This window comes from Mustela erminea, chromosome 5 (genome assembly GCF_009829155.1).
Source record: "Mustela erminea isolate mMusErm1 chromosome 5, mMusErm1.Pri, whole genome shotgun sequence".
In the NCBI taxonomy this organism is placed as follows: Eukaryota; Metazoa; Chordata; class Mammalia; order Carnivora; family Mustelidae; genus Mustela; species Mustela erminea.
This window is the reverse complement of record NC_045618.1, coordinates 39134075-39147071: the sequence shown is the minus strand read 5'-3', so window position 1 is coordinate 39147071 and position 12997 is coordinate 39134075. Positions and strand designations below refer to the sequence as shown.

The 12997-nt window shown below is 37.5% G+C and overlaps 1 protein-coding gene across 7 annotated transcripts in view; it reads right to left on the bottom strand.

Annotated features, from left to right (window-relative positions):
• Positions 1 to 631: 631 nt before the first annotated feature.
• Positions 632 to 12997, bottom strand: part of TCF12 (transcription factor 12) — a 385779-nt gene continuing 373413 nt past the window's right edge. For all 7 annotated transcript variants that reach the window (XM_032341444.1, XM_032341446.1, XM_032341445.1 and 4 more), the window contains 3 exons: positions 12554 to 12786; positions 6080 to 6233; positions 632 to 2991 (listed from right to left, as the gene is read on the bottom strand). In XM_032341444.1, coding sequence (XP_032197335.1) covers positions 6091 to 6233; positions 12554 to 12786 — 376 coding nt within the window. In that variant the 3' untranslated portion in view covers positions 632 to 2991; positions 6080 to 6090. The remainder of the gene's footprint in view (positions 2992 to 6079; positions 6234 to 12553; positions 12787 to 12997) is intronic.

Genomic DNA, 12997 nt, shown 5'->3' with positions numbered 1-12997 from the left:
AGCAGATGCTCAATGACTGAGCCACCCAGGTGCCCCATGACAGAGGCTTTTTGTAAGAAAAGGGATTTTAAACACAAATTATTTTGAAAACTTAATTTGAAAAGCCTCATTTGAGCGTTTTCCCATCTTTGCTTTCCTCTCGATCTGCAAGAGAGTAGATCTGAACTACTAATCACTGTTTGGTCAACCTCCAGAAAAAGGCTAAAAGGCCACTATTCATAAAGAGGGCAAGGGGAGAAATACACAAGCCAGGGCAACTACAAAGTAGATTACCAACTTAGTTCCACAAGCCTGATTCTGTCCTGATAGGCTTCCCAGATAATATAGATAATGCAGATTATGAAAAAGCACTGTCAGCCTTAAAAATTCTCACTGCACACAAAAAAAGCAATTATGTGAGGTGCTAGGTATGTTAACTAACCTTACTATGGTAGTCATTTTTGCAATATATACAGATTTCAAAACATAATATTGTCCACCTTAAACTTACACAATGTTATAATGTCAATTAATTATATATTGATAAAGCTGGAGGAAAAAAAAGAAAAGCAGTGTGGGAGGAATCAGATGGTGACAAGAGCAAAATGCGTTATTCTTTTAAAAGAGGAATGTAAAAAACTCACTAGTTTACTATGTTAAAAAAAAGATGGCACATTTATTGCTACATAAATGTTATATACATATTGTGTTTTCTGTTACAGTGACAGAAAAAATTTTGAACTTCTTGCTGCTGGTTGAAAAGGTTTATCAATAATACCTTGAATTTGACACAGGATACAAATCTGCAATAAACCAACAATGGAAACTGGAGAACAAGATGAGAAGCAATTCATCTCGGACAATTAGCTCTTACAATACTCCATAGGTACTACACGGTATGCTAGAATCCTACTATGGTCTTAAAATGCTATTGTAAATTTCTGGTATTAATGAACAGGTTATGGTAAATAACCCTACATTTTTACTACCTAATATAATAAAATAAAGTAAGAAACTTTTTACTGAAAACTTTTCGATTTCAAAAATCTAGAAAGAGTAATATTTAGAATTCAAGAAATTTTCTTACAAGATTATTGTATAAAAGACTAGCTACAGTGAAAAATAAGCCAAATGTTTTTTCTTTCTATTTTATGAAGGAAAGCTTCTGGGCATACTGCAAAGTCTAATATAGCGAAAAAGACAACAAGCTCTGAAGAAAAAAAGGCCAGGCAGTGGCGTATGTTCACTCACACATCATAAGCAACAACTTCTGTTTAGCTGATTTAACACTGAAATGAAGAACAAGGCCACAGATAGAGTCTGATGTAATTGGAGAATATATGCAAATTAAAGTAACCAAAAAGTCCACTAAGTTCACAAAAGACGGATTTGTTAGGAATCATCCTGATTGGAGGATCTGAAGTCCTGTCTTAATTGTTTTTGTTCTTTCAAATTAACAGAAATCTTTACGTTACAGAGTGATTTGGGTCCATTCTTCTGTGTGCTGACTGCCTTTGTTGATATTGGCCATAAGGAATTATTAAGCCAAGACAACCTTGTTTAGCATGTTTTTCTCTCCCAGGGCTGTTGTGGTGGAAGACAGATTTCATGGAAGTTCAAAGTGATTATGATATCTTAAAAAACAACTCTGAAGGATTAGAAACAGAGGGGTGCCTTAATGTACTGTGCTAAGATGGACTGACAAGCACTGGTTTACGGCTAATCTGGCTCATCTTCTTGGGACAAGGGCAGATGGTTTGAGGTTGATTAAATCACCCACTGAATTCCTCCCCATTGACCAGCCATCCAAGTGACAGAGAAATAAAGGCAAGGATAAGGAAACACGGTGACCGTTGCTCTTGTATTCCATTAGGTAATTAGCCTCAGAGTGGTGTGTTCATTTATCACACTACCTGCCTTGGTGACTACTGGGTTTTGTTACGGTCACCATAATCACAGCCTGAAAATCTTCTTTGTATTTTAAATCCATTTTGTGCTTACTTTACAGCTAACACTTTACAAGTACTATATGTAGTACTTACTGCTTGGAAAACAAAGCAATTTCTAAGAAGTAGATTCTTCCCTTATAATTTACACTCTTGCTATTACAAGCTTTACTATGAAATCTAGAAGCTTGAAAAGTCTTGGTTATTATTAGAAATAAAGCAATGTTTATTTTGGGGAAAATCTAGGGGACAAAATTTCCCCCTTAAAAATCTTAGCTAGGCTATGGTCACAGATGGTCTCTGTTTATTTTTGTAAGGTAAATATGCAAAGCACATAGGGCTACATGAGGATTCTGGATTGTGACCATAAACTATTCAGCTTCAGAGACCAAATAAAACACCCACAAAGAGAAAATAAAAGTGAATGAAAAACGAGAGCAAGAGAAATGCTATACCAAGTAATATTTTCCTATTTCATGGAAAACACTATTCATATGGCAAAAGGATAGGAGAGGGCAAACAAAAGACTTTTCCCTTCCTTTTTAAGACACTAATAGGTATGCCGGGAATGCTAAGGGCCAATGGTTGTCACTGCTTTGTTCTGCACGTGAACAGCTTTAACGAATGCTGGCATCAGCTGAGTTTAGATCAGCTTTCCACATTAACTTTTTCCCTTTATATGTAGACCTTACAGTTCCATAACAATAAATAAAATTTGTAGTTACAATGCATTTGTCAATTCAGTTTAGGCACAAGGCAACTTCCACGATGAGTGGAGAGATCAAGACAGTCTCTGATTGTGCAGAAGCGACACACTGTTTGCAACAAAGTGATATGCTGCAAACGTTTCATGGGCTGACGTTCTATCTGATGAGCTTCCTATCTTCACTTCTGATGGAAGTGTTGACCAGTTGCTTTGATCGTAGAATTACATTTGAGTTTCTTGCTTCAAGTGTTTTGTTTTTTCTTCTCCCTCCTAACAGGTTTGTGTCTTCAGATAATCTGAGTTGTCCAGGTCCTTATGAGGAGAGGTCACCTTCTATCTAGCCTACTGATAACTCTGGAACTGGGGCGGGGAAAATCAAGGGAAAGAACAGAACCAGTTAGGACATCATCATTAAAAATAAATACCTCCCCAGAAAAAAAGTTGATACTGGCATTCCTCATTTAAACCCAGGTTTATACTAAATCAGCAGTCTGCTAAATGACTTATATAAGAGCTTCAAAATTTCTTTAAAGGTGTAATTGAAATGGTATGGTAAGATTTTTAAAGAAGATAATGTGATTACAGCAATCACAAGATACAGGATTATATGACAGCTGTGGCAATTATGCAAACTTCTATTTTGGCAAAATTCAAGTTGCCAATACCTGAGCTCTGAGGTTCCATTTATCCATTTTTCAGTGGAGAGACAATGGTAAAACATACACTTACTGATACATCTAGTCTACCCCATTGTCTTAATAGGTTATGTCTTCTCTAAACTGAAGGTTTCTGAAGGCAGGACCGTCTGGTATTTGTTTTCATAATGGTCCCTTCTCCTGGTCCACAGAAGTTCCTCAACAAATGTTTGTTCAATGAATGAATGATTGATTAAAATTTACTGGTATTAATACAAATTTCATATACATACAGTCTCAATATTCATAGCAGTAAACACTGTAATTTTCCATTTTGGCCACTTCTGATGAAAGTAATTTTACAAAGAATCATACATTTTACTTCTTTATTAAATAATAACAATATTGTTTTATAATAGAGTTATGCTCTTATAAATGGGTAACTGAGATAGTCAAAGCTACCTGGCCTTGTATCATGGGGTGGCAAATTCTGTGCTTTTTTAGTCAGTCATTCTATGGTCATTTATCAGCCATTTTGGTTCTAGAAGTAATTTCCCTGCTGCGCAGTCTTTTTGCTGGTTTTTAATTTGTTATTCGGTTCTATAAAGAACTGAAGGTTATAAGGTGAAACCAGACAACCACCTTTGTGAAATTAGCAACTGTTAAAACATATGTTAAGGTGATAAACACAAACCTATAAAATTTTATGGAACCAAGTAAATTTGCTACATTTCTTATAACCCCGAAACTTTTTCTTCCTTTTTTAAGGAATCTTCATCTCTTTTTGATAGGTGAGAATGCCTAGGTTTAATTTTAACTTAAGTGGGGGAATATCCTCATTCTCAAGAAAAGGGTAGAGACATGAAAGCAGTATCAGATATAAAAGCAGTAAAAGAACTGGAAATAAACATGGGAAGGAGAGAGATGTGAGGTGGGGAATGAGACCAGGAAGACAGTAAGAGGAAATAGGTACAACTAGAGAGAGACACAGGCTCTGTGATAAAAGTGACAACTCAACATCAAGTGCTCTTATCATAGCCTGGTGGCTACCTGGGACCTGAGCATAACAAGTTACCTCTCACCACTCTTCTTTAAAATGAGATGCCAATTTAGAAATATTGAAAAATAATGGCATGTTTTTATTTTAAAATGTTAAAGTCTATTTTTGAACAAAAATATCTATCTTTTCATGATAGTCTATATTGTTTACAAAATATGAAACAGTGGCTTGAGTATTAAAGGATCTGTAGGGGTGTCTGGGTGGCTCAGTCGTTAATCGTCTGTTTGGCTTGGGTCACGATTCCTGGGTCCTGGGATCAAGCCCCATGTCAGGCTCCCTGCTCAGTGGGCAGCCTGCTTCTCCCTCTCTCATCTCACACCCCACCCCCACCCCGTGTTCCCTCTCCTGATGTGTCTCTCTGTGAAAGAAAGAAAGAAAGAAAGAAAGAAAGAAAGAAAGAAAGAGAAAGAGAAAGAAAGAGAGGAAGAAAAAGAAAGAAAGGGGATCTGTAAGTTAACTAGCTCTCATCTGGTTTCTTTGACATGCATAATCTTTTAGGTTGCTGGGTACTGTTTTGTGGGGGAGTTGGAGGTGGGTTAGTTTTCTCCAGTGTTCCAGTGCTACAAGTATAAGTGACACTTAAATAATCACATTAACCCTTCTTCCTTTTGTCCCAAATGAACTCTTCAGTTTTGGTCTAGTTTGATCTTAGGAAGGATATATACAGAGGTGGTAGGAACCAAATTCTTCAGGAAAAGGTGAGTTAATGTTTGTGTTTTACAAAATATTCTATCAAATCCAGACTTTCAGCTCAGAATGAGATAGCTACAAAGATGACTAAATGAAATTGTACTTGACATTTTTTTGTGCTCCGCACCTCCCATCCATTCACCTTTATTTACTGCTTTTAATGTCCTGATGAAATTGAAAAAAGAACTATACACTGGTGTAGGCAGATTATAAAAATGAAGTTCCCAGATGTATCCCTAACACATGCTGCTAGTTAAAATACTTAATTACATTCTATATTAACTTCTTTCACCTAAATAATAACTACACAACTTAGGTTGTTATAGATCATATAAATGTAAATATTTAAGAAAAAGGATGATTCACATTAACTACTTGGGTGACAACCTCATATTACCCTCATCACACTGTTAAACAAAAAACATAAAAAAGTGAATTGTGTTTAATCCATGAAGGAAAAGAGAGAAAGAACAGTTTTCAACATGTAAAATTCCAAAGAGAAGGGCACTGTGGTTCTATCAGATGTAGTACCCTTTATATCCACTAGTAGATTCCAGAAGGTATAAGTGATATACTTATGAAAGAAGATGCATATTACAAACTTGCATTATTGATCCAAATGGAAGCAACTAGTAAGTGTATAAAGATTTCATGACAGGAAGAGGTGGATGGTTAAGAGAAAACTAGCTCCTGATACAGATGAGTATTTCTGAGTAGAGGAACGAGGACTCTGAGTGGTAACAAACTTAATTGACCGATTAGTCACTGTACTATTTTCTTCTTGGATCAGAGTAGTATTCTTGTGAGAGCATATACATGATGATCCAGAGCAGGAGAACCCAAAATTCTTTGTAAATTACAGGATACTATCCCACTATGAATAGTAATCTGATATTAAAGGGCACTGGCTCTCTAAGAACAGAAAAGTAAACTGTTGGGATTTCAAATTACATGTGACCTTTAGCATGACTACTGCTACTAGAGAATTCTGTTCAAAGGTTCTAACTTAGTTTCAGACGAATCAGGTAATTTCCTTGCACTTCCTCTTCATACCCAGACTTACCTGGCTGATGTTTACATATGACCCATAGGGTTGGTAGTTTCACTAAGCCCAGGATGGGTTCCTGGCAGTGTGGTTGGCGGCTCTGCCGATACGGCAGAAACTTTTTCTTCTTCCCTTCTCTTAAGGCAGGCTGCTTTGGGGTTAAGGTTCCTCTCTGAAACAGGGAAAAAATAATTTTTATCGTTACAGTGGTTAAGTTATGAATTAGGGACTCTTAGGTCTTAAATTGAACAAACTGCTCTTACGTTTTCTTTCTTTCTTTCTTTTTTTAAAAGGTTTTATTTATTTGACACAGAGATACAGAGTACAAGTAGGCAGAGCATCAGGCAGAGGGAGAGGGAGAAGCAGGCTCTCTGCTCAGCAAGGAGCCCGACAAAGGGCTCGATCCCAGGACCCGACATCATAACCTGAGCTGAAGGCAGCCGCTCAACTGACTGAGCCACCCAGGCATCCCTTATATTTTCTTTCTAAGGGGAATACCACTCTCTGCAATTTCATTCCCACAAGTAACATCACACAGAGGCAACAATGATGTGTTCACATAAACCTTCAGATTAAATAAGCCTCTAGTGAGTATTCGGTGTCGTCTTATTCTGCTTCTGATTTAGTTTTCTGGGTTTGGTTTGATCTATATCAACATCCAAAGGTAAAGGCAGTTCTTTTACTGCTTTACTCAAACATTCTGGCAAGTGCCAGTGTTAGTCTACCAAATCTCCTCAGTATCCTGCTAAGATATGGTACATTGGATTAATAGGAATGTGACATTCTCTTATGTACCTGGAGAGAGACATCTGTACTTTATCTAGAATTTTATCAGCTTAAAAAATGATAAAATAAATACCCTCAGCCATTCCTCTATAAAAAAATGTGCCAACTCCTTAAGGTAGAGAGGTAGCTGGCACATTATCTTGCTTTTCTACTTTTATATGTAGAACGAGATGATTGAATGTTTCTTTCTACTGTGAGGTGGGATTAAAAGGGTGATAAAAACCTTCTCTACTGCTTTGTATATATAAGATAGCAGAGACATGAGGCGCCTGGGTGGCTCAGTCATTAAGTGTCTGCCTTTGGCTCAGGTCATGATCCCAGGGTCCTGGGATTGAGCCCTGCATTGGGCTCCCTGCTTGGCGGGAGGCCTGCTTCTCCCACTCCCCCCTGCTGTGTTCCCTCTCTCGCTGTGTTTCTGTCAAATAAATAAGTAAATAAAATCTTAACAAAAAAAAAGCAGAGACAACTAGATGGAATTTTTGAAGTGGGCATTTTCAAGAGTAGAGGGTCTATGTAAAATAAAGAGAAAGAAAACTACTGGATTGAAAACCCACTGGATCAATATTCACTTGGGAATTATTTTTCATGATATCTTTTCCTTAAACGAGTATTTACTTATTTTTAAAGATTTTATTTATTCATCTGAGACAGAAAGACACATAGAGAGAGCATGAGCAGGGGGAGAGGGAGGAGAAGCAGACTCCCCACTGAGCCAGTACTACCGCACCCCCCCGCCCCAAACGCAGGGCTTGATCCCAGGACCTGGAGAGCATGACCTGAGCTAAAGGCAGATGCCAAACCCTCTGAGCCACCCAGGTGCCCTCCTAAATAAGTTTTACGGACAAGATATCCAACCCATGACAGCTTTTGGTTAGTTTTTTGTTTCTGATAATATCATAAAGTGAAAAGTTGTTAAATGCATTTTTGTGAACTGATTAAAAATGTCCTAATGAATGTAATATAAAAGGATCACTTAAAATTAGTCTGTAATGAAGGGGTGCTTGGCTGGCTCAGTCAATGGAGCATGGCACTCTTGAGCTTGGGCTTGTGGTTTGAGCCACACACTGGGTGTGGAGATTACTTAAAAATACATCTTGGGGCACCTGGCTGGTTCAGGTGGTAGAGCATAGGACTCTTGATCTTGGTGTCATAAGTTCAAGCCCCATGCTGGGTGTGGAGACTACTTAAAATCTATAAAGAAAAAAAATCTGAAAAAAATTTAGTCTATAATGAAAACCTATTTTGCAGAAGATGGGAATTTTGTTAGATTTTCTTGAAATGGCCAGCTGAATGCAACATAGCAGGACTCTTCTTTTTTATTTTTTTTTTAAAGAATTTATTTATTTATTTATTTTTTAAAAGATTTTATTTATTTATTTGACAGACAGAGATCACAAGGAGGCAGAGAGGCAGGCAGAGAGAGAGGAGGAAGCAGGCTCCCTGCTGAGCAGAGAGCCTGATGCGGGGCTCGATCCCAGCACCCTGGGATCATGACCTGAGCCGAAGGCAGAGGCTTTAACCCACTGAGCCACCCAGGCGCCCCAGGACTCTTCTTTTTTAATGTTATTTCCTGTAAGCCAAGTAAAATGTATTTGAACATGCGTTTATTTACAATACATATTTATACTCACTTCTAAGTTTCAAAAAGTAGACAAAAGACTTTATTATGGTAAACTCAGCTGATTCTATTGACAATTACTCATGCACAATGATAAAACTTCATTTTAGAGTTCTTATTTTCTCAGCCCCTCTATTTGGGAAAAGACATAAAGCCGCTTCAACTATTAAGAAGATCAGGGGCGCCTGGGTGGCTCAGTGGGTTAAAGCCTCTGCCTTCACCTCAGGTTATGATCCCAGGGTCCTGGGATGGAGACCCACATCATCCGGCTCTCTGCTCAGCAGGGAGCCTGCTTCCTCCTCTCTCTCTGCCTGCCTCTCTGCCTACTTGTGATCTCTGTCTGTCAAATAAATAAATAAAATCTAAAAAAAAAAAAAGAAGAAGAAGATCAATGAAGAAAGAAAGGTATACACTTATTTATTAGGATAAGTAGTAAGAAAAAAAGGCATGTTCATCATTATGTAAAAATACCAGGAATTGTTTTCTTAACAAGTAAATGTGCACTTCTAACTAATAACTAGAGTTCTGTCTTTTATTAGGTGTCATGTCCCTTTGCTGTGCAGAGAGCAGTCTTCTATAATGACTGGAGAGACTGAAAAGGGCATAAATTAACATGTTAAATCCAAAGAGGAGAAAGTTGAGATTTGAAAGTTTTCCAGCTGAAACAGGTTCACATTTATCTCATTAAAAAAACACTGCTCTTAGCTAACTATGACCTTGTGTCACACAAGGATGATCAGAATAGCTAGAGAGGACCAGAACCAAAAACTCAAGTTGGGTAATTATCTCGCAAGATTTCTACGGTCAGTCAGAAAAAGAACATTCAGGGCTGTAAGAATCAAGAGAATAAGCGCTAGAAAATGTTAAGTGAGGTTTGATCCAAAAAAGGCAAATGCTAGTGTTGTCTTTTAATACCCTCTGGTGTGTGGGATCAGCCCATGGGAAATGTATTAAGTAGCCAGAAGCCTTGATGTACAGGTGAGCAGCCATTACCTGCAGGGCATGAGAAGTGACTGTCTTTCTCACATGTCAATTACAGTAATAATATTATTGACTTCCAGTATGTAATTGAGGACTTAGCTGTCTTAAAATACCATCTTCTCAATGTACCTAAAGCTCAAATTTTGGCTAACTACACGGTCACTTCTTACATTATTATGACCAGATAAATATTCGTTATAATAAATATGTGGACATACTTGCAAGTCAAGAATTTTATATTTTTTCCTTACTTGTATGACTGCTTGTTTTTCCTGCAGTTAACACTTGCTTTGCTATTCATTTGCTAGTAATGCTAATTTTTTCCCCTCGACCCATGCTCCAAGAGAGCTAATAAATGCCTATCATCATTTTTTTTTTCCTTAAAATCTCAAACATACCATCATTTCATCTATTAATTCCATTTTCTTACCCTGGAAAGAAAATTGGGAAAAATCCCTTTCTTTTTTCTGCAGCTAACCAACATCTGTTTTTTTTTTTTTAAGATTTTATTTATTTTAGAGAGATACAGAGCGAGCACGAGCAGGGGTAGGGGTAGAGGGAGCAGATTCCCCACTCAGCGGGGAGCTTGATGTGTGGCTTGATCCCAGGATGCTGAGATCACGACATGAGCTGAAGTCATATGCTTAACCTACTGAACCACCCAGGTGCCCCACCATCTCCTATTTTCAATGTATAGGCACACTGATTTTCTAGGCCTAGTAGATCTTGTCATGAGATCTCCTTTTGATGCTTTCTGTGTTAGATTCTTTGTTTCTCGGATCACATGCCTTTATCTTTATTGATTATGTCCTTACTTGGCTAAAGCATATATTCCAGAAGCCTTCTGAGAACATGTACATAGGAGGTAAAATTTTCAAGTCCTTGCATATCCAAAATATCTTTATTCTATCTTCACCCTTTGATTAATGGTTTGGGTAGACACAGAATTCTAGACTAAAAATGATTTTTTTCCTCAGAATTTTGAAGGCACTGTCTTACTATGTCCTGGAATCCAGCATTATTGGTCTAGAATTCTGATGATATTTTGACTCTGAGGGATCCAACTTTTCATATGAGACAGACCTTTGCTTAATTCTCCAATATTAGCACCTGCCTACTTGTGATCTCTCTCTGTCAAATAAATAAATAAAAAATCTTAAAGAAAAAAAGAAAAAAAAAAAAAGTCAGTACCCATTAACAGTTACCAGAAAGTTATCAGGCAGTTGGATGAGCTTATGTGTTACATCTTCTCTCAGATTCAGCTTTTCTGCCCTAGCTACCTACAGGGAACCACTACAAAGTCAAATCTTACAAGTGAATGAGTAAAATCCACCCAGGCATGGTGGAGTTTACAACTTTTTTCAAACACAGAGGTATTTCTCATTTTGATGACTCAGATATAAGAGTCTGATCTTAAATGAGGTGTTTTTAAAAATAAAGGACTCTGTATTCTAGCTCTAATAAACAGCAGGAAGGAAAGCTGTACAGGGATAAGTTCTTGCATTGCTGCTGTCCAAACACACCAGGTGCTGACAACAGTTTTTACAGCAAATAGCTGGGTAGAGCCAGGGTAGAAAATATCTTGGGTCTGCAGAGCAGAAGGAGGAATGTACAGGGACCACAAAACACAAGTGCCTCACTGCCTTCAGAGTGAGAAAAAAGGTGTCAGACACAATGAAAAAAAACAAAAAAACCCAAAACTCTGATAAAGTGAGAGCAAATACTGAAGGCTCAAGGAATCATTGATCCTACCACAGATGAGTGGGCAACAATCAGACTCTTTGTGAGCATCCCAAGGGAGTCTATACATTCTTGAAAATCAGGTTTCATTAACATTCACCCTTTACAGATAGTCCAAGGGCCTTGACAGGAGCAAGTATCTGAGTTTAATGGTATACTGGTTATGCATGAAATAATCTATTCATCATCCTTATTAAATATATTGGAGGGAAGTGGATGGATCAATTAATTACTATGGTTAAGCTCTTCTGAAAGTATATTCAAGTTCTCCAAACTCTGGTTTCCTTAGTGTATTCCTGTTGTGACCAATGCTGAGGGTCCATGGTTATAGTTGTTAAGTGTCTGCTCTATTCATATTCTTTTTTCTTTTCTAACTTTCTTTAAGTAAAATCCCATATAAACATCCATTAAATAAGAAAGAGTTGTTCTTAATGAAGAGAAGCTAGAGGTAGTGTTTGGAACCCAAGGGCACATCTGTAATTCTTCACAAAAAGACTTAGGATAAAACATTCATAACTCTGAATGAGAAAACAAAGAGGAATATGAAAAAAATAAACAGTAATAAAAAGTTTCAAGGGCAGGAAGCTTATATTAATTGATAAGATAGGGTCCAGCATAGAGGTGATTTAGATAGGAGGTGTGCAATAAATAGTTGTTTAAAATATGAAGTTTCAAAACTTCTTCAAGATTCCATCAAACTCCTCAAAAGATTAAACAGTTGGGGGCACTTGACTGAGCCAGCAGTTGATAAGCCTGTAATAAACCACAATTTGCCCTGAGAAACACACAAGCATGTCGGTGCACATTAGGCCAAGAAGTTCATAGCATTCCTGATCAGGAATCAACAAATAAGCCCCGAGACCATATTAACCTGGGTATGAAGAACATCTATATGAAGTAAAGCTGGGAGGGGCCATGATCAGGCATCCTATTAATCAGCAGGGCCATTTTAATAGACAGCCCAGGGTAAAGTAGGAGAGAAACTCAGTACAGAGAATGGGGAAGACAGGAAGAAGCAGGGAGGAAAAGAGACCTAGGCAGGTAAATTCAACAGTGTGGGAGATCAGACTTAACATGAACAGGAACAAGAAGGGCATAAAGCACTAATGCTGAGCAGAAGGCAGAGGCTGGTTATTCTCTGCAACATTTCAAAGGGTTGTGCTGGTTTGTGGGAAGCACCAAGCCTACAGATATGGACAAATACTAGGAGGCAGAGGTGAGAGAACTACACAGAAAACTTGATGATGCAGTGGCAGAAGTAGGAGTTGAACCTAACAAACAACTTCCCAAGCAGAAGAGCAAGTGAAAAAAGAAAAGTCTGCCCACCTAAGGCAGAACAGTTATTTATCTTTGCTGAACCTACTTACCTCTGACTTGCTGTTCTAGACTAAGGATGACTGCCACGGCCTGATGAAGAATAAGGAGTTTTGTTTGGGGTTTTTCACTCTTTAAATGGAGCTGACACATTCGACCAAGCTCTTTGAATGCCTCATTAATATCCCGCACACGTAAACGTTCTCTGGCATTGTTAGCCATCCGCCTTTCTTTCTCCCTTTCTATCTTCTGTTCTGGGTTCAAATCCTCATCTTCATTAGTACTGCTAGAAAATGAAGTAACAACAATGTCTATTAGATCCCTATAAAAATTACCTATAAATTTTACCAAATAGTTGACATAGTTACAGTTAACATGATTTTATATATATATATAGATATATATCTATATATCTATCTTTCCAGTCTTTAATGCATATATATATATATAGTTGAAATTATATCACATACACTTTCAAAATTTTTTATTTATTTATT